General features: G+C 35.6%; 1 protein-coding gene across 16 annotated transcripts in view; it reads left to right on the top strand.

Moving 5' to 3' along the window:
- Nucleotides 1-22,322, top strand: part of ndrg3b (ndrg family member 3b) — a 158,582-nt gene extending 136,260 nt beyond the window's left edge. For 5 of the 16 annotated variants that reach the window (XM_005161986.4, XM_073938104.1, NM_199797.1 and 2 more), the window contains 8 exon segments: nucleotides 843-899; nucleotides 1,286-1,389; nucleotides 1,463-1,528; nucleotides 3,232-3,283; nucleotides 5,321-5,368; nucleotides 7,945-7,980; nucleotides 8,070-8,121; nucleotides 21,032-22,322. In XM_005161986.4, coding sequence (XP_005162043.1) covers nucleotides 843-899; nucleotides 1,286-1,389; nucleotides 1,463-1,528; nucleotides 3,232-3,283; nucleotides 5,321-5,368; nucleotides 7,945-7,980; nucleotides 8,070-8,121; nucleotides 21,032-21,201 — 585 coding nt within the window. In that variant the 3' untranslated portion in view covers nucleotides 21,202-22,322. 16 annotated transcript variants of the gene reach the window in all.
- Nucleotides 22,323-22,596: the final 274 nt, after the last annotated feature.

The raw sequence follows: 22,596 nt of genomic DNA, 5'->3' as shown, positions 1-22,596 counted from the left end.
AACTCCTTGATTATTTCACTAGAATGAGTATAGTTCCTAGACATATTAGCCTACAAAATAGCAACTTTCAATTTTCCATCGGTCATAGTATACAACGTAATTACAGAATAGTCAATTTGATTAGTAAAATGATCGAAACTCACTTTTGAAATTGAGTTAAATGCTAGCGGTCTAATCGGATTTAATGATTTAATGAACAAAAAAATGGTAAAACTCAACTTTTAACTACAAATAGCAATTTTCCGTCAGCCTTAGTGCAAAACATAAATACAAAAGACTCTGCAAATGGGTAGAAAAATATAGTGAAACAAGTTTTAGAAATTAAGTAAAATGCTAATGGTCTAATCTGATTCAATGATTTTTGCTAAGCTAAGCTAAAAGTGTTCTGAATGGATAAAATAGTAAAACACAGCTGTTTAAATCTAGCGGACTTGTTTTTTTAAGTCATGTTTCTTGAGTATTACTATTTTTCTTTTAAGTATAAGTCTAATTATAGATTCATCACCATTTCATGTAATAAATTGTGTTTTTAAATCTTTTTATTTACTGATTATTTACCCATATTGCATATAACCCATAGCCATATTCTCATAAATGCTTCATATCATATACTTCCATGATTAGCCAAAAGCTAACGCTATTTCTCCATACTTGAGATTTCTCAGCAGATTAGTGTGCTTGATCTTCTTAAGGGTTTCCCTGTTGTAAAGCTCTTAATAACCTTACAGGTCAAATTGCAACATTAATGAAAAGTGCTGAAGTCGGTGGCTGTGAATGTTGGGTGGAGGTGCTGGGAGCAAGATTTGTATGATCTTAAAACATCTGTTTGCTTCTGTTTTTAGCTGTCTGGATGGACCAGCAATCTCATAGACATTGTGATGGCACACCATTTCAGCACGGTAGGTTTAAAATATGATGTTCCCCTGGAAATCCGTTAATGACTTCAAGTCAACAGCACCTTTAGAAATATGTTTTAAAAATGGTTACATGTTTAATACTTATTTTCCCCGCTGTATATATCCGACAATAATGTGCTTCTGGTTTTACCTCTGAAGTTGTAGTATACCATACATGCGCGTACCTGTTTTCATTGAATTATATGCTTTATCAGAAACCAACTAAATAAAATTATTTAAAAATCAAAGAGCATAGTAATTAAAGCCACTTAATTTAAAGTGGGACCCAAAAGCTATGTAATAACCTGCAGTACCACTCCATGATTTCCTCAATAAGTATTTCAATCGTTGCCCTATAAAGAGTTAAAGACTACGCTTTTCTTCCTCAGGATGAGCTGACGGAGAACCAGGAGATTATCCAAACATACCGCCTGCACATCGCTCAGGACATCAATCAGGATAACCTGGCGCTCTTCTGCCAGTCCTACAACAGGTGACAGGATCAAAACACATTGATTATTGGCAAATGAGCTGATCTTAACTGGATTTTCTTCTCTTTACTGCAGTCGTCGAGATCTGGAGATTGAGAGGCCCGTTCTGGGAATGAACGAAAATGCAGTTAAAACGCTGAAGTAGGTTCATTGGTTGTCTTTTTCTTTTTAGGGTGTCTTTTAAAATGTCTTCAATTTGCTGAAATATTGTGTTGTAGGTCATAAATGTCCCTTGAAGTATAATGTCCATTTTTATTTGATGTTTGATGAATTCTCAACCGAAACCAAAGAGAGTGTGGGATATGGTGGAGCTTCTACCCTTTAAAAAAAACAAAATACATTTTTATATCAGTTTTATATCTTCTAAAGGAGAATTTGTCACTGTTTTGTCACTGCCCTATTTTTCTAATTGAAAACCTTAGAAAATCTAAACATTTTTGTGCTGATAGGCTTCAAAATCCATTGCATGTTAAGGGATAAACTATTATTTTACTGCTTATTTGTATATACATACAGATGCCATTAAACCAGGCTGGAGCTCATATATATATAAAAAAAAAAAAAATATATATATATATATATATATATATATATATATATATATATATATATATATATATATATATATATATATATATATATATATACATATATATATATATACATATATATATATATATATATACATATATATATATATATATATATATATATATATATATATATATATATATATATACATAAAATCTGAAAGGTTGAACAGAAGTGCTGCAACATGTTGCAAAAAGCAATGATCCAGTGAATTTAATCAATCTTTAGGTCAAATTTAATAGTTGTTTAAATACCTTCACTCAATTATATGGACTATAAAATTTTGTGAAATAATTTTTATTATAGTATTTTTTTATTATGGAATTGTTTTTATAATATATTATTATATAATTAGAGAAATTTTAGAATAATTTTAGAAATGAGCTAGAACAAGATTTTTTACATTATTGGCCAATTTCTTAAAGTAGAATGTTGTGACTTCCAGCTCATTTTGCCAGCTTGAGTCACAAATGTATCAACTACAATTTTTAAGCCTATGTATACAAGTCTAAGTATACAATTTAAATAGATATTTAAAGTTGTATACAAATATTGTATTTTAATTTTGACAACACATTGCTGATCATGTTTTATAGTGCTTTTATTAAAAGTATTGAAATGCTTCTGAAGCCTAGAAAAGGTCACTGGAGAAGGTGATAACAACAGCCAGTTAGTTGTTGGGAATAAAACTAAAGAGTATTCATTGTATATACAGTACTGTACCAAGAAAGAGTATTAAATAGGGCTATCGTGATTATCAATGATAAGAGGCATCCTTTATTATACACCTTCAAATGGTTACCATTATAGTCGATATTGTGTTCAAAGATGTGTAAGAAATTGTTCAAAATGATCATTTATCCCTCAAGCAGTTAAGTTTTTAAATTCCTCTTCTCCTAGTAGCAGTTGATGGCCAGTAGACTGGATGTTGTATACTGTAAATAAAATTTCCCTACAGGGACAAATTAAGTTAACTAACTAATTAGAGTTTGCTTGTTTTCACACATGATTAAAAAAGAGGCTAAGAAATATCGAAATTAGATTTTTTGGAAGGGATTCCAATTAACAATCTTTTCCACTGGCCATTAGAAAAAAATCCTTAAGTGTTTAGTAATGTAAAGTCTGATTTTTTTTTTTCATGATGGTCTTGAAGGTCTTAAAAAGTCTTAAATTTGACTTGTTTGACCCTGTTTGTTATTGTTTTGATAATGCCTATACTTACACTGTGAGGCCTGTCTTCCTCTGCTGTTTAGGTGTCCTGCCTTGCTGATTGTTGGAGACACATCACCAGCGGTAGAGGCTGTGGTGAGTGACTAATCAAAAAAATGACCTGTTACGTCTACTGGCAATGAGAAAGAACATGTTGTGCTTCCTGAAAGAGTGTGCACTGACATCACGTCTTAAAAGAGCAGATAGCATGTTTTGCAATTTGTGTTTGTTTATGCTAGTGCATCACTTATGACAAGAAATGTCACATATGGGTCAAAGGTGATAAGGTTTTAATGTAATAATAATGTTAAATAATAATAATGTTAAACACAGCTTTTCTTTTAGTGCATGTGTGCTGCAAAATATAATGACTCAGGTTAGTCTCACTCAGTAGACATCAAGTCAAATAGAAATCATGAAGCAAGAAGAATTATATAACCTGATAAGTGTTTATTTAGGAATGACAATGTAGCCCTAAAATATTATTATTATTATTTTTAGTCTTTTTTTTAAGTAAAGCTCAAATTATGTGGTTTAATTTGTACATAAATGCATTGTTCGTGTTGAATGATGATTGGATATAATTGTATCTATGTTTTTTCATTTTAGTATCACAAATGCTATTTTACACATTTAAGAAACATTTTACATGCTTTTTAATATGCTTTTATTATGGTTTTCTATTTACATTTTAATATGCTTCCCAGTGTTTATAAAATTGCTTTTGTATATAGTTTGATGTTGCCATCAAAAATGAGATGTCTTTGGCCTACATGTATGAAGAAATGAATTGATAAAAACACTACAAATTGCGTGACCAGCACAGATAAATTATAGTTTTAGGATGCTTTCACACATAGACTTTTGTTTCGGAACCTGGCACGTTTCCCAGTTAGCGAGGTTCGTTTGGCATATGTGAATCCAGAAATCAGGCTCGGATCAGCGCCAAAACAATCAGTTCGAGATTGCCTGAACGAAGTGCTCGATTGAAACGAATTGGCTCGATTGAAACGAACTCTGCAGCCAGGCTATATCACGGTGTATATGTAATAGAAATATATATACAAGAGAATTATGAGTAGGGCAGATCGTCATTCCTACCGGTAAATATGTGTTTCATGTCAAATACGAAAGTGAAAGCATGCTGAACTATTAACGAGAGCTGTTATCTGTTAGGAAAATTGACCAAACAGCAGTCTTGGTTTATCTATTATTTTTGTCTATAATGTAAAGTCTATAATGCATAAGCCAACGATTATATATGATCAAGTCTTACTTATATTTGGTAACTATATCTGTGGGTGTCAACATTCAAATTAAAAGCGCAGCTTTTCGCTTATAATGTCCTATTTCTCATCTTCATAAATTAAAATAAGGGCACATGACAGCTGAGCGGGACTCTGCAAAATAAACCGTGAATCTCTGACCAATGTGAGGAGAGTGTACTCGCATGTGATTTGTTTTAGCTCTTTTGGTCCAATCAGAAACGTTGCCATGTGAAAGCGAACCGCATCAAGTACAAAGTGTAACTATGTAACGATTTTAATCCCTGTTTCGAAACAAGAGAATCAATCCACAGGTGTGAAGCACCCTTAAGGCTCAACATTTTTTGCTTGTGTTTTCTATTGACGTTTAACGCCTGGTGACTAAATTAAGGGCATCATTGTGATCGTGCACACCAACGCGCAAAACGGCAGGCGTAAAAACGTCATTTAAAAAAAAATCCCTCATGCTCGTTTTTTGTTTTGACGCACCGTGTCAAAACCTTCTCCACCAATCAGATTGGCACTTTTGTTCATGTGCACGGAGCTACTGAAGTTACAGTAAACTGCACTTGGAGGCGCTCAAGCACAAAACTGTCAATACGAGCGCACATTGAAGAAGATGCCCAGCTGCGATATAAATGCGGAGCTGCTTATTCCTCTGGTGAACAATAATAATTTCTTCATTGCTAATAAAAAAAGTTACAAGTTAGGGGCAATTTAAAATATATATTTAAAAAAATAGTTACACCGTCGTGGACTTGTTTAGTTTGTTTACGTATACTGAGTTTTCTTTCACAACTTTCAAAAATGCAGTTTAGCTTGTGACTTGACCAGGTGGTATTATTTTTTTTTTTGTCTTTTTCAACAGGTTGAATGCAACTCGAGGCTTAACCCAACCAAGACTACTTTACTCAAGGCATGTCGGCTTTTTCTCTTCCTTGAATAATTTTTGGATTCAGAGATGTAAACCTGTCAAAATAATTGTTTGTGTTCCAAAGTATCATTTGTGTTCATTTGTGTCTTTTTGGGGTGCACTGTTGGTGTTGGTGTGCAACCGGATTTGATTGACATTATCATTTAATTAGATTGGCTGATGTGAAAATTGTAGGTGTGCACCCATAAACTGTACCTGAATCTGCTTGAAAACTGTGGTCTGGGCTAGGCAACACACCATGAACATACCTGCCAACACTCCCATATTTTCCGGCAGTCTCCCGTATTTCAGATTTCAGATCAAACTCACGGAATTTCACCCCCTTTCTCCGGTGCTCAGTTGTTTGGTACAATCTATAACACAGCCGGATGGCTGACTATTCCGATGGCAGCCGGTGCCCGGTGCATAGGACAGATCAGGCACCCCTTCAGGTCGCCCCGCTCTGCTCCCACTTGATGGTACTGAACTTCCTCTCCCACACTTTTTGGTTTTTCCAGCCTTTGTAAAGTACTAGACACAGACACATCCTCACAGACACATAACTTATCTTATAGCAGTAATCACAATACCGTGATAACCTGAAACTGTGATATTTTTTCCAAGGTTGTCATGCCTTCAAAAATATTATTAGGCCCATGCCTAATATATTAGACTTTCCAGCTCTCTTCCATGTGCAGGACTTGAAATGGCATTCGTACGTGGTCTGCTACACGTCTGCAAGTTAATGAAAGTGTGGCCTGTTTAATAAAGTCAGACTTTGCAACAATACAAAACAATTTATTGAGATTCACAAGATGGTCTCCTTGCAGCCTATTGCGAATGTTTGTCTTGACCTGCCAACACATTAACTGTTAAAATTTAGCTTAAAGCAGCAAAAGTCTTACAGTTTACACTGCTGACTGGGACGGTGAGGGCAATAGAAGCTACTTTAAACTAAAAACAAAAAACTATACATTTTAAAATTAGAAAGTGGGCCAGTTTGTCTCAAGCGCTATTAGTACACAAGTATACTACTAGTACATTGATAATTGTATAAATAAAAATATACTTTTGTACTTGACCTTTGACAGAATGTGCAGGCGAGAGAGACAGAGTGCACGCGAGAGAAGCCCTGTGTTGGCGTGCGAGAGAGGCAGAGTGTGGGTGCTTGAGAGAGACAACAAGACTAAACTATTATTAATTACCCTCTCTCGCGTGCACTCGGTCTCTCTTGCCTGCACCTGATCTACGTCACACTCATTCGGTCTATCTGCATTCGCTTGACTTTTGGACCCGGAGCAGGAGAGCTACTTCGACTGCTACCTGCAGAAGAGGAAGTGCTGCCATCGTCACTACACTAGGAGAGTTTAAAGAATTCTGATATTTTTCTTTTTTCTGTAGGCTGATGCGACATCCTAGCCAGCCTAAATCCATAGGGGTTACGTAACATCAATGTAATCTTATGAAAAAAACAATTGTTTTTTTGTTGTCAAATGACATTCTGTGAGACTACGTACAAAAAATTATTTAGAATTATTTTTTACAAGAATTAAGCAACAATTGTGGAATTAAAGTGATTAACTTCTGCGAAACTATCAGTTCTGTCAGATGGGGTGTGCTTTCTCATTCCCATACAGCAGAGTGGCTGTGTGGAAGGGTTTAGTGAGCAGAAATTTGTAAACGCGTGACCATGTAGAGACAGACATGCTGTTTTGTAAATAAATAAATTAACTTCAGGGGGGCGGGGAAAGCTATTGGGTTGGGCAGGGCGCCACCCTAATATAATGGAATAATATAATATAATATAATCCCTGGGTTCAGAAGCAAAAATCACAGGGTGAACAGTCTACGTGGGAGGGTCAATCAAACCTTGGTGTAAACTAGGCAATCAAACCTAAAGTGAAAGTACCCTTTGAGCATAGTTGTTCAGTACGTTCCTCATCATCAAAATATATGTATACACTCACTGGCCACTTTATTTGGTACACCTTACTTGGGTACAGAACTACCTTAATCTGTCGTGGCATAGATTCAACAAGGTTCTGGAAATGTTCCTCAGAGATTTTGGTCCATATTAACATGATAGCATCACGCAGTTGCTGCAGATTTGTCGGCTGCACATCTATGATGCGAATTTTCAGTTCCACCACATCTTAAAGGTGCTCTATTGGATTGATCAATACTCAGACCAGCCCGTCTGGTGCCAAGAACCATTGTTCAAAGTCACTTAAATCCCCTTTCCTCACCTTTCTTATGCTATGTTTGAACTGCAGCATATCGTCTTGACCATGTCTACATGCCAAAATGCATTGAGTTGGTGCCATGGGATTGGCTGATTAAAAATTTGCTTTATCGAGCAGTTGGACAGGTGTTCCTAATAAAGTGGCCGGTGAATATGTGTATGTATTGTTGTTTTAAATAAGTTCGGTCCTTAAAATTTAAAATAATAATAATAATGAAGGTTAAATGAACCATAACTAAATGGTCCACATCAAAACCTGAGGTGAATGGAGGCCAGTTCACACTGCACCAGCTGATTCTCATTAGTGGATTGATTTTTTTTCTTGTCCTCTCTTCAGATGGCAGATTGTGGTGGACTTCCTCAAGTTGTCCAAGTAAGCATAAAAACAACCTGACATGTTAGCCACTGCATCAGGATGGTGTAGTTTTGACTTGTATTGACAATAAATGTCTCTTTCTACAGCCGGGTAAACTTGCTGAGGCTTTCAAGTACTTTGTCCAGGGAATGGGCTACAGTAAGTATCTCTTTTTCACACGTTTATCTTATGTGTATTATTTGTATTCAGTGTTTGTTTAAAATGTGTCCCTCGTTTGCATTTTGTGTCTAAGAGCGTCTTGATGTTAGAGAGATGTCTGCATCATCAACAAATCGCTTACTGTGTGTCCCAGTGGTTTAATAATGTGTGTCATAAACACTCACACTGTTACATCTAAAACAGCTGCAGGCTTATGACTCGTTCAGGGTGTAGGTGTGAGTGAGTACAACCTGCCTGCTCAAAGAAATGACTTTTAACCCATATTATTGTCAGTATGAAAACAAAAACTGCCACAGTGGAACTTTTACCCACTTCTTAAAACATCAGAATGGTATTCTTGAGGAAAGCTGGTCTGAGATCAGTAACTCAGGCCCTCTGCTGCACTAACACATGACTTGTCTCCCATGTGGCTGTGCAGTGATGCGTTCTTCAGCGTGTAAGTACACTAGTCTTCCTCTAAGAGCATGCGGTGTGGCATGAGCCCTGTGTGACAAACCTTCTCTGAGCTTCGGGTTTAATGTCTTTCTCTATTAGATCTTCTGACTGCACAGTGGTTTGCACAGCATGTTAAAATTCTGTAATATACCTTAAAGTCTGTATTTAAGGTTTCCTACTCTTAAGCCAGATGTCAAACTCTCTGACTAAAAAGTGGATTTTTCATGACCTATAATGAGCAGTGAGTAGACAAACAGAAAGACCTGTTTAGCATTCAGTACTAAAGAAGTTTGCCTTATGCGATTCAAAGGCCTTGTTATTCTTTTTAATTATTTTTAATTCAATTAATAAAGTAAGTAATTATTTATTTACACAAATCTTAAGACTTTTGATATGTGACTAAATACCAGTTGCCGAGGCAAAAAAAAGTGTAATTTTTTTTGATGCAAGAATTTATCATTGTACTGTTTGATTCAGAAAATGAGAACTAATTTTGTTTTTTGCTAAAAGATTGAAACAATTTATGTCTTAATTATTCTTTATATAATATACTGTAACTCTCTGACTAATATGCATCAATAAAAAGGAGTTAAACTAAAACCTGGAACTTAATTAGCTATATTTATAATTGGCCTTTTGTAGCACCTAATATAAGCTACTATTAAACTAATTACCTACTATTAGCTACTATTAATTACCAAGTCTAAGGGAAAACAACATGGGCATAACAAAAGCAGTAAGATGGTGGGTGGTGGATTTCGCAAACAAAATAAAAACCTTATCCAACAGATCTCCTTTGGTCAACAACCAAAAGCGAACACTCAGTTGATAGTTAATAGATTTATTTTAGAAAAAAAGTTACAATTTATGTGAGCATCTCTTCAGTGTGTCCACAGGCTGAAATAACAATTAAAATAATCTGTAAAATAAATAAACTGAACATAAACAAAGTCAAAAGTTATGAAAATAAATAAGCAGGTGACCCCTACAAGCTCAAACTTTCAAAAGGTTGCAAGCATACTGTACATGGGCATTTAGACAAGAATAAAGGTTGGTCGTCTGTCGGAGGAGTAAGGAAATTCAAGAGCAACAGTTGCACCAAAAAAGAGCTCCTCAAACTCTGCCAGAAGTTCCCTTTTATCTGGACTCTCTGTGACAAGCAGCCAATCAGATTCTGGAACACTTTAAAATGGGAGCCAATGGGAAAACACAAAACAACACATAAGGCGGGACGAAGAAAGAGACACATGCAATGCACAACAAAAATAAATAATGCAGAGTTCAGACTGCACAGACAGCATCACACTCTCTCTCATTCACACACATACACACACACACACAGACAGCACCAAGCTCTCTCTCTCTCATTCACACGCATACATAAACAGCATTCACACACTTACATATGCTTGCTCGCTCGTTTGGGAGTCGGGATCGATATTGTTAGACAGCCGGCTCCCGTTCAAATTTTATTAGTTACCGACTGCTCCCATGCTTTATTCAGAAATTAATTCCCGTGCAGCAAGAAATCTGGTCGGGTCGCGTGGCTCCCACGGTACTGCCGGGGAATGCAGACTTCTATTTCACACTGCATGACTTTAAAACAGGAAGAATTGCTGACAACTTTGTCCAAACTACGTTTCACATCCAAACACACGCAAAAAGACGGAAACAACACGAGGTCACATTATATATTTTGCTATTTACTACATAATGAGAAAGAAGCCTTAAGTCGGGTAGAAAATGTAGCCTACTTGTTTTGCTCACCTGGCTTTGAAGGGAATTAGCAATTTCTCTCAAGCTTTTTTTCTTTATCGAGTGGTTGTGGTTTTGCTCAGATGATGCGTCAAACAGACATGGGGCTCCTGCCAAATTTCCACTAGTTTTTCCTTCATTTCTTGGGTCCAAATAAACTGAAAATGAGCGCTTTTAACTTCTCCCTTATACTCCCGCTGTCCACCGGGTACACACACTATTGAATGCTGCTCTCTCATTGGCTGTAGGTGATCGTTGATGTTATTGTCAATCAGAACACATTTCACACAACATGATTTGAATCGCCAACAGGTCCAGATATTTAGCATGCCAAATATCTGACAGGTGTCTGCGACTTATCTGCGATTCTTTCAGATCACGTCTTTGATAGTTCACACTGCGTGATTGTTCACGTGATGCCTGTGATTTCAGGCATTTGTCAGTGATTTCTCAAAACCTTTTGGCGAGTCAAAATCAGGGGCTAAAATCTTGCAGTTTGAACTCGGCTTAAGTAGACTTTAGTCGTAACAGCCGCATTTTTATTACAGCAAAAATAACAAGTCATACAAATTACATTTTTTTTATTAATTAAAAGTAAAAATTTTAATGACAACCAAAAATCACTGGAGGTGATTCAAAAATGACTTGGAGGAAGAAAAATAATAAAACTAAGAAATTCGCTGACCTTCAATGCTTGGAATAGACATTTTAAAATTCCATGATATTCTGGAAGTTTCATGACCTGTGGGAGCCCTAATATTCAGGATCTCATCTTTATTCAGATGTTAATTCAGTGATCTAAACATTAAAAAACATTTTTGAACCTTCTAAAGCCATTTTGTATTTAGGATTCTGATGAAAGTTTTAAAAAATAAAAATGGTAGTAAGGTTGGGCGATGTCGACCAATTTGGCATCGTACGATGTCTAATGTGAAACATCGCGATGGATGATGGCATCGTCATCGTAAGCTCGCTGTATTAATTATTTATGAATAATTATTTATTCCATAACAAATTAATTATTTGTAGCCTACTGTTTCAACTACCCGAACTGCATGCTATTTGTTTTACCCACAATCAAATCATAAATAAATAAATAAAAGTTACTCGCAAATTACCATATGTCCATCACTTTTTCCGCGGGTATGAATAGGCAGAGTGATCTGTGTCGTTATAATGGCATTGACAAACTTGGTTGGTAAAAAAGGTGCACAAGCATCAGCAACCAACCAACAGCATCCGAGAGTTTAGCTAAAATTACTAAGTACAATCGTAAAAGCGAAGGATTGAAGCAGTGTACTGACGTTAGATAGAGACAAGATGAACTAAATATCACGTTTCACAACTATAGTGAGATGCGATACATCCTTGATAAACTGTCCGACGCGCACTGCTCTCTGAGGTTTTGTGCTCAAAGCATCTGCTGACTGCTGGAGCTCAGACGCACGCATATGCTGCTGCAGCGCATGCATATCTTTTTTGTAACATTATAGATGTCTTTACACTTCTTTATTACTAAATGCAAAACTCTAAACAGTACACCCGTTAAAGAGATAATTTGCCCAAAAATGAAAAGTCATTATTTACTGTTCCTCACTCTGTTCCAAACCAGTTTAAATTTCTTTCTTCTGTTAACTCAAAGGAAGATATTCTCGAGTATGGTCGTGGGAAAAACATGACTTCCATGGTATTTTTGTTTCTACTATGGAAGTCAATGCTTGCTTTTCCCCCCAACATTCTTTTTTATTTTGTGTTCAACCTAAGAACGTTTTGTGAATGGTGAGGATAAACTATTTTATTTATTCATTTTGAGATAAACTATCCCTTTGTTTGACAATCCAGAGAGTGCATTTCTGTCTGACATGTACACTTGTGTTTTTCAGAATGTGAAGAAACGTGATCGAAAGTAGCTTTACTCATTTGAAAATGTTCACATTTTAATGTGATTAGTCACATTCTTCCTCCATAAGCCACTAATCTGATCTTCAGATCTTGTTGACCTTTCTGGTTAATCTCTGTTCTTATGTTTCTACCGACAAACAAAGCCCTCCCGTCAAGAAACACACTAAAAACACACACTGTGTAAGATTTACACCTTTTAATGCGGAAGGCAGTTTAAGGCTCTTTGATTTTGCTATAGTCTTATTTGGATTAAAGGTCTAAAAATTGCCCTTCATTTGGCTTCTGAAACTAAGTGATATTATTTATTATCATATACAAATAGAGCACGTTAGTATACACAAATTTAGAGTTTTGTATTAGTTTAAATGTTATAAGGCATAAACCAAAACAACCACCTATGAGGAGATCCAAAAAAAATGAACTTTGACCTAAAGTATAGCAAAAGTGTTTGTAAAGACCAGACAAAAAGGACAAAGATACAAGACTGCAAAATAAAGCTTGAAATCATTCATGAAGAACTACAATCCCATGAAGCATTGTGAATGAATTGTTGCTTGTGTTTATATTTACGCATTTTGAAGGAGACAAACTCGATGACATCATTTGCTGCTCTTTATTGGAGTAGGCGGAGTTAAAAATCTTAGTGCACTTATTTTACAACAACTCTCTGATTGGTGGACTTTTCTCTAGTGGTCATGGGTAATGCAGTTTTTCGCATATATATATAAAAATTATACCATTTAACATGAATTATACTATTAAACTTTAAAATGTACAATAATAAGTTGAATTATTTTGAACAGTGGGTTAAACTAATCATAAGCAATCGATTAACAGCCCCAGAGTCTTCTTATGAAGAAAAATAATGAGTTTTTACTTCCAGAATTTACTGTTTTCATTGCTGAATGTTGCACTGGTGAATTTTCACTTTTAAGTAATTGTACCACTTCTGTCTATCATCCGGTATTCTACACAGCATTGAAAAAGTACCTAAAATGCATCTGTATGGGTGTAATTCGTCCTTAGTTTGGAAATATCAGCAAATGCAAAATGAGTCATTAACAAAGAGCATAATGTTCATTGGGTGATTCTCTCATTGATGTGTTTGTCTTAGCAGAGGCAGGGTATCACCGGTAATTTCCACTTTGTGTTTTGGCTCGGTTCAGCGTGTTTGTCGGTCTTTTTTTGTTCTTCTCTTTGTTTTCCGTGTCTGATTTTAGTTTCATCCCTCACGAACCCTCAAGCGTACTCTCTGTTGAGGGACTATCCCAGCAGAAGACAGTTTCCCTTCTAGAGCTTCTCACACTTTCTCTTTCTGCACTTTCTCTTTTTGACCTTTTCACCAGAGTTTAACCAAAATAAAAGCTCTTAGGTTAAATTGTTTGTTATGAAAGAATAGGCTTCTCTTGTCGCATTTATTTTTCGATTGGAAGTGAATGTCCTTGGTACCTAAAGGTTATATGAAGTAATCTAATAAGAAAGTTTCAAAATGGCCATTCAAAAAGGTTCATTTGACCTTTGGCTGCCACTTTGCTTTCATTTTGAATATTTCTGAACTCCTAACTGTCAAGGCTATTCCTATGACCCAGTCTAACACCCACACACCAAGGACACACCAAGCTGACTTCAAAGAACTAATGGTGACAAAAGCTAACTATGTTTTAGCCTCGCATCAATTGCGTCTAGTCCATACCCGTCAACCCTCCCGTTTTTGCCGGGGTTCTTCCATATTTTACCAATCTACCCTGCTAAACCATCCCGTTTAAGTATTTTCCTGTATTTCTTCCATATTTTTAATATTTCTATGAAAAGTGAAAGTAGCATCAGTGAGTCAACCTTAAATGTCAATAATTGCAAGAGAATTAGGCTTTCACTTTATATTGGCCTGAAAGTACATTGAAATTTTATTAATTATTATTATTATTAAAACGGCTGCATTCACTATCTTTCTATTAGGTAATGCATCACCCTTCCTATGCAACCTTTGAATTAGTCCATTCATGTTTTACGCTGACTGACCTTGTTTTTAAACAGACAGATACACTTGATAATATGTAAACATGTCCATCCTGGCGTGTTTTACATTAAACACAAATAATTAAGTCTTAAATGAGCATATACAGTTATGAAAGTAATCAAATGCATCCCCTATTTTAACAACTCAATGGTGACCGGTATGGTCTGGTCTCATCTGGACCAAAAAGCTGTGCATGAATACACCAAACAGACAGCAGCCTACTGATTCAGAATGCACATCTGCACCTGCATGGGAAGATGTATCTTTCCAACCCTGCAGGTGGCAGTAGTGTGTTTTGTCATTTTATAAAGGGAAGCCAGAACTAGTGCTGCACGCATACAAACTGTAAGCAAAGCAGCGTTTACATACAATATTTCACAGTACTTTAAGCTCAACACAGAATGATTTGCTTATTCAAATTTCTGATAATGTGTTAAGAAATATTAGGGCTGCACAATATATTGTTTCATCGTTGATATCGCAATGTTTGCATTGGCAATAGTCAAATCGCAAGATATGTAATATTGAGTCCGAATTATGGTTGACCAGGAGCCACAGAACACATTTGATTTGTCGAGTTACTTCTAAGTTTAACCATAAAAGAGTGAAAGTTTATTATTTACAAAAGATTTAAGGCCTTTGACTAAGCATTTCAAGAGAGTTTATTAATAAAAATGTAGGATGATTAGATGTGTAGTAAAGATTAATTATTTATTTATGCAAAAAGAAAAAAAAAATGGGGGATTTTGTCATCTTTCTAGTCCAAATATCAAAATTTTAAAGTGAAAAAAAAGTATTTAAATTAGCCCATTGACAGATATTTTTGCTTGTTCGAAGAAAAACTCCTAACTTTGACTTATTTCTTCTCAAAACTAAAACAAAACAATTTTTTACTTGATCTACAAGAATTTTTAGATATTTGGATAAGAAACCAGGCAAAACAAAGAAAGAAAAGCATTATTTATGATTATTTATTTACTTTTCCTGAATACTGTAAGACTCCCTAGAAGAAAAGGTCAAATAGAGCTATTCAAACCATCTTGTAAACTGTATACATATCGCAGTTTTTGTCGCAGAAATATTAAGCATCACAATATCAGATGTTTCAATATCGTGCAGCCCTAATAAATGTTGTTTGCAAATATTTAAGGAGGTGGTCCAGAATTTAATTTGAAGACTTGGTTGTCTTTATATAATGCGAAGCAATGTGTGCTCATGCTTCATTTGTAGAAAATCACTTTACTCTCATATATTCTACTTTGATTATAAACAGCTTCTCAGCTAACCTGAAAACAACTGTCATATAGTTCCTCTGAAAGGCCCAGCCTCAAGAGGCTCTGATTGTTCAGCTAACGTAATGTGCTGTTATTTGCGGATTGGCTTTATGGCGCAGTCAGGCACACGCTTTTCTGCTGTATAAATACTGTCAGTCAGAGCAGCTGTTAACAGCGTTAGCTGCTTAAATCGGACAGAAAATGAAGAGCACACAGCTGAACTTCACGACTGCTCTCTTAAATAAAATAAAAAGTGTCTTTCACATATTTTCGGGTTATAAGCATGTGTAAGTACTATGAAATGTTCTCATATCTTTTGCGACACATGACAGATGCTCTCTGACACAGCCCAACTGTTGGCTTGATGTGTCCCAGCCTACTTTCCTTGCGTCTTTTCCCAGTAGCTTTTGCTTAATCTTTCCTTTTCTCTATCCTCCGTCTTTCAGAAGGTACTATCAAATAATCTCTCCTTTTCCACTGTCCTATCTTTTCTCTCCTCCTGTTGCTTTTCCCTTTCCCTCTCTACCTTCTTGACCCCTACACCCAATGCCAACAGTCCCTCATGTGCTGCTCAGCCACCTGAACAGCGAATCAGGTACCAGGAGATCAACCAGCAATTTAAGCCGCACCTTTAGCCTGCCATCTCCACTTCCCATGCTTTCTGTCTTATTGTCTGTTTGTCCCAATAACATATACATACAGATGTCTTTGTGTCTCTGCAACACTGCGTGTCAAGCATGGTAAATGGACATATCTTCAGTGTTTTAATATGATTATAAGCTGTCTGAGAGAATGTTTGTGCACACTATCCACTATCTGCAGATATGTCTTGTCTTCTTTTATTTATACCTAAACATGTCTTTACTTTGCATGCCTCATTTTGCATCGTCTGAAGTCGAATATTCATTTTGCTGCAACAGTAAAAATGAATTTGAGCTTGATCCTGGCCCTTGGATTTTCATGGGAGAATAATGACTGCTCTGTCTGATAGGGTGGTTTTAGAGATTTAATTGTTGGAGGAATGATTTACTGAGTGCTGCAGGAATGGCTTCAAAAGTTTTGGCATTGAGTCTTCCTAAAGTCAGTGGGTATTTTGGATGGGTTTTTTTTTTTAAAGCTTCTATTGTTAGTAGTAGTAGTAGTAGTAGAAGTAGCTGTAGTAGTATTAATGATTACAAAATCAAGTTCAAAGCTGACTATGGAATTCAGCTTAAAATATTTGAGATATTATCTCTCTAACCTATGAATCCTACATTTTTAGGCTTAAACAATAACCCACTATTTTGCATACTAAGTTTGCATGCACTGGAAGTGGCTGAGAATTTTCAGTATGTACTTCTAACTGAAAGGGGGTTGGATGCATCATTCTTTTCTATGCATCATTCCCTCCCAGTGAACTAGCAGTAAAAGAGGTGTGGTTAAGAATATTGTTGAAAGCCTTTAAACTGACCTCAACAGAGAGGGAACCGCCACTTCAAACGTAAAGCAAATGGTCAGATTTTGATTGAAGATTACCAAAACAAAGCTTCCAGTGGAGTTATTTTGGGTGGTTTAATTGTTCACCTGATGAATAACAATGTACGATTGCAAAATAAATTCTGCAGTTTTGATTTCACACAGACTGTAAATCAGGTGTTGAACGACTTTAGATTTTTGCAAGTCGACTATGTTATCAAAGTTGAGTCGACGTCGACTAGTCGCTGGGGATGTCATTGAAAACACAAGAGGCAAATGTTTTACAACATGCCACAATTTGTGATTTATTTGCAGGAAATATATACACACCAGTTGGTTGACAGTTTTTAACACGTTGCTAAAACAATGCAACATTACCTATGACTAGTTTTAGTGCAAAACAAATGCATTCAACACTTTTATTTTGCTAATAATGCAACATTAGCACCTGGGCTAATTTTACTGCTAAATAAATGCAGTCAACACATTTATCACTGCAGGTTAGTGAGAATGTAACAATAAAAGATATTTAAGTGCAGAAGTGATGTATACACAATCAGCACACAGATTCATGTCAAGTTATTTCATAACATAACCCACAAAGGACAAAGCCATAACGTTAAGCCTTATTACACTGTCAGATACTTGCTCAGACACATATTTTACGGCTGTGATGTGCGCGCTAGAAAGCTGCTCAAAATTGTGTTTTTGACATTTCGCTGCCCATCTTGGTTATCAGACGTCTCCTCGCTGCACATCTTCACTGCGTTCACCAGAGATAATGTTTACACACACCTTCACACTTCACGGTTTCTTCACACTTAATGGTTCATTCACAAAATATGTCAAAACTTATGCTTCGCAAAGGACAACAGCCAATCTTATGACTGTTTAATGATTTAAAGTTCACTTAAAATTTCCATGAGATTTTGACACTGACATAAGGAAATAACATTTTTAAGATTACTTTCATTAATCCGAGGGCAGTTTTATTCTGTGAACTATCATCATATGTAAAGCTGCATGTAGTTCAGGTCAAGCAATGTGATCTGCGTAGCACAACTAGAGCATTGAAGTCAACTAGTCAAAGCAACCCCTACTGTAAATACCAACAACAAACAAACATCTCTATAGATTTTAGTGCTTTTTCAATTTAATCATTAATTTAAATACAGTTTGAACAATGGTCAATCATCAAATGCACCCATTGTTATGTCAAAGCACACACACACACACACACACACACACACACACAAACAAGATCACACAATGTTGGTTCTGTGTGCTAATGTGAACAGTTTGTATGTGTATCATGAGTATATTTGACCGGTCTCTCGACATAAAGACCACACACTACTAAGATAACAACCAGGCAGTCGTTGGAAGCTGTTGGATGTCATTCAATTTTAGTTCAGTTACTTTATAGGCTTTAAAATTGATTATGATTTCCAGTGTCATATTGATGGACAAAATGTTCAATAATTCAAGAATCCAACTTTTGTTGGTAATTTTTTTATAAACCATTACTGCAGCACTCTCTTTAGACCCAGACATTTATTAGGGTGTTTAGATTCTCATCCCTATTTACACACTATCCATCCTGGGAGAATTTGTTCTGTAACGCATTGAAGTATTTGCTGGTACTTCGCATTGAAGTTTTTGAATAAAGTAACATTTCTTTATAGTGTATATGCAAAACATCAATGCTATTTCATAAGCTGAAATGTCTCTGAGTCGCTGATATTTTAGCTGGTGAATAAAAAACATAAAGCATGACCCAAATAGCCCAATTCCCACATGCAAATGACTCTTGTGAGCTTGTTAGTTTAATATAGTTCAGGATACCACAAGTTATTTATTTAAATATGAATCAGTCTGAATTGCTGCAACAGAGAGATTATTTTAACATTGTATAAACATAAATTTAGTATACCTGATAAATGATATATATTCAGTTCACTTTCTTTCTGCAAATCTGTACGTGGTGCATACACTATAGATGTATATAGATTAGGATTTAGCTGACCGTTCTGTCATTAAAGGAATAATTCACCCAAAAATAAAAATTGAATATAATTCATTCAACACAATGCGGTTTTATTGCCATATGCCCTGCTTTTTTATATCGTAAGATGCATCATAAAAAGAAAGCATTTCTGTACTCTTTTGGCAGCGAATATCAATCAGCATTGAATAATTTATAAAGAACAAAAATAACACTGAATAGTCCCGTGTGAAGTGTTTTATATTTCAGTTGTTTGGGGGATATATAATGGCCTTAAATGTAAAACTGTAATGTTTTATTTAACAAAAATGGTGACCTTGACCAGAAGTCTTCATGCATGACTGCTTTCACAAAACACTAATTATATACACTGCCGGTCAGAAGTTTGGAGTCAGTTATTTTTCATATATATATATATATATATATATATATATATATATATATATATATATATATATATATATATATATATATATATATATATATATATATAATTTGTTTATTTATTTATTTATTTATTTTTAGAAAATTATTCTGTTCATCAAGGTGGCATTTAATAAATATAATTAAATGTAAAATGTGTTAAATTGTCAAATATTTATTTCAATTTTAAATAACTGCTTTCTTATTTTATTGCTTTTATCACTATTACCTATATTATTAATGATAAAAATAATAATCATTAATATAGTGATATCTTTGGAGGATAATGTGACTCTGAAGACTGGAGTAATGAAGCTGAAAATTCATCTTTAAAATCACTGGAGTAAATGATTAAATTAAATGATAAACAACTTTTAAACAGTTATTTTATGGTGCAATAACATTCCACAACAAGTTTTACTGTATTTTTGATTACATAAATGCAGCCTTGGTGAGCAGGATAGGCTTATTTTAAAAACATTTTAAAAATCCTACTAACCCCAAAGTTTTGACCGGTTGTGTATTTAGAATTGTAGTATTTTCTTCTGAGTTAAATGTTTCTGTTGTGTTTCACCCTCACTCGTCAACCGGCATTCTGACTTTTGTGAAAACCAGTGTTGGTACAGAAATATTAGATTAAATTTAGATTAAATTAAATCTAATAAAAAGTAACTGGTGTTCAATTTTGTGTTGCCTTTGTTTGAAAATGATTTGAAAAATAAGTTGTGTTTTTTATTCCACTACTACACTGACGGTGATTGCTAAATTCACTGTTTGATTAGATTGATTACACAAGCTAGATTCACTGGTTAAATGGGCTAGTAGCACACTGAGTGCATCTGTTGATTTCAAGGGATCTTAAAGGAATAGTTCACCCCAAAAATGAAAATTTACTATTTACTTTGCCCTGAGTGGTTCCAATCCTTTATGAGTTTCTGTTTTTTTTTTTTTTTTTTTTTTTTTTTGGACCCGTTGGAATATATTTTAAACAAAGCTAAAATCTGTATCCATTGACTTCAATAAGGAAAACAAATACTATGGATGTCAATGGTTGGAAGGTTTCTTCAAAATATCTTCTTTCGTTTTCAATGGAAGAAACTCTATAATGGTGTGTAAAAAGTAAATAATGACAGAATTTTCATTTTTGGGTGATCTTTCTCTTTAAGAGTATCATGAATATATAGTGCAAACACTATCATCTACCCAAAGAACACCTGAAATATATAAAATGTCACTTAGTATAGCATTGTTTTATACTTTTGCATCTTAAAAAAGCTGGCCACTATTCAGTACTATTATACGGGATATTTCAAATACGGGATATTTAAAAGAGCAAATGGCATGAAAAAAAAGCATCAGGGTTCATAAATAATGATTGAATTTCATTTTTGGGTGAACTATCCCTTTAACCTCACGTTCTCACTGTCCAGTTGATCAGTCAGCACTCTGAGGAAACTCATTATTCTCCCCTTCCTGGATCTCCCAAAGTGTGGATCTGAATGCTGAGAGTGCAGAACTGAAGCACTCAGGATCCTCCAACAGTCATACCTCAGTCAAAAACAGCACCATCAAGCCAAAACATGCATTCACACCTCCATTGGGTTTCTTTCTTCTCTCCCTCAGTGCCCACTGCCAGCATGACCCGATTGGCACGCTCTCGCACTCACTCTGCCTCCAGCATGGGCTCAGGGGACGGTTCGCGCAGCCGCACACAGACCAGTTCACAGATGGAGGGCGCCACTGGCGGCCCCGCCCTCGACAACCAGAACAGAACCATGGAGGTGTCCTGCTAAACCTCCCAGAACCAAGCCCCCATTTTATTTGGGATCATTGGTGTGTGTGTGACCCTTTTTTGTTCCCCCCCACTCTGTCGTCTCATTCTCTCGTGGCCAGAGAGTGCTGGTCTAATGAAGGGATGCATTGTTTGATGTCTAGTAATCCATGTATTTAACATGTTGGAATATTTCTCCACTGCATGGACGCACACTAATCTTCTGTTGATGTTTTTAATCTTGATTGGCTTTCTACTTTCTTACTCCATTCTTTTATAAACACTCCCCGATACGCTTTTTCGTGTATATTTTTTGGTGGCGGCTGCTGTATATTGAACATTCAGAGGGTATTCTCGTGTGTAGCGGGAGAGTTTTTGTTCCCTCTCTTGCTCTATCTAAGGTCTTCCTGCCCCTTGTGTTTACTAGAGACGACCAAACCACTTCAATTCCTTCCCGTCATCGAATGTTTCTTTCACTGCTTCGTTTTCTGTGCATTTTAAATGGTTTCTACTGCTCTTGCTGGATGGCAGCAGCTGGTTGGATTTGATTTGTAATTGAATTCAATCAGTTGTAGTGTTTCCAGAGCAGAGCTACTGATTAGCATGTCTCGGTTTAAAGTGTACTATAAACATTTGTGTTAGTATTAATTGTTTAGACCTTTCTGCAAATGGTTTACATGGAGAACTGTATTGAGGTTTTGACCTGAAGTCAAAACTTATTAAACCCCTTATTAGGAAAATCTTTCGTTTAGGTTTGCACTTAATAATTTTCACAACCTATTATTGGGAAATATCTGCTACACCAAAACAAGCCTTTAGCTGAAGTGAAGTAGTAATATTTACCATCTCTAGGTGTAAGTCAGCACGATTTTGGCTTGACGTTCTCCATTATTTCTGTACAGCGAGCTGATATCCAATTCACCTCATTATTTCGTCAACTCTGTTCGTTTTTATCGTTATTCTTTTGATTTCATTGGATGGCAATTCCCTGTTAATTGCTGATTGTACCGCTGCCTTGAGTGAGTTTGTGATGATGCGTTGTGGTTTGTCCTCCAAGCATTTAGGGGGCGTTGTACTGCATACTGTCTGCTGAATATATATTAATTTGTACGAAATATTGAAATAAAGTAGTTGTACATAAAACTTAAGTGTGTCTGGGATGTCATTATTACATCATTTTACAATTGCTAATACAGTGTCTAACTACATGTCATACCACATGTGCTAACAAGTGTTTTTCCTAACCATCTGTGACAGAGATGATTGTAGAAACCATTTCTATTTCCGCAACATCGCACCAAAACAGCACCATAAACCAGTATTTCTCAACCACGTTCCTGGAGGATCACCAGCACTGCATGTTTTGGATGTCTCCTTTGTCTTTTACATCCATTACAGGTCTTCTAGTCTCTGCTAA

Source organism: Danio rerio, chromosome 23 (assembly GCF_049306965.1).
Source record: "Danio rerio strain Tuebingen ecotype United States chromosome 23, GRCz12tu, whole genome shotgun sequence".
In the NCBI taxonomy this organism is placed as follows: Eukaryota; Metazoa; Chordata; class Actinopteri; order Cypriniformes; family Danionidae; genus Danio; species Danio rerio.
This window is presented reverse-complemented; position numbering and strand designations above follow the sequence as displayed.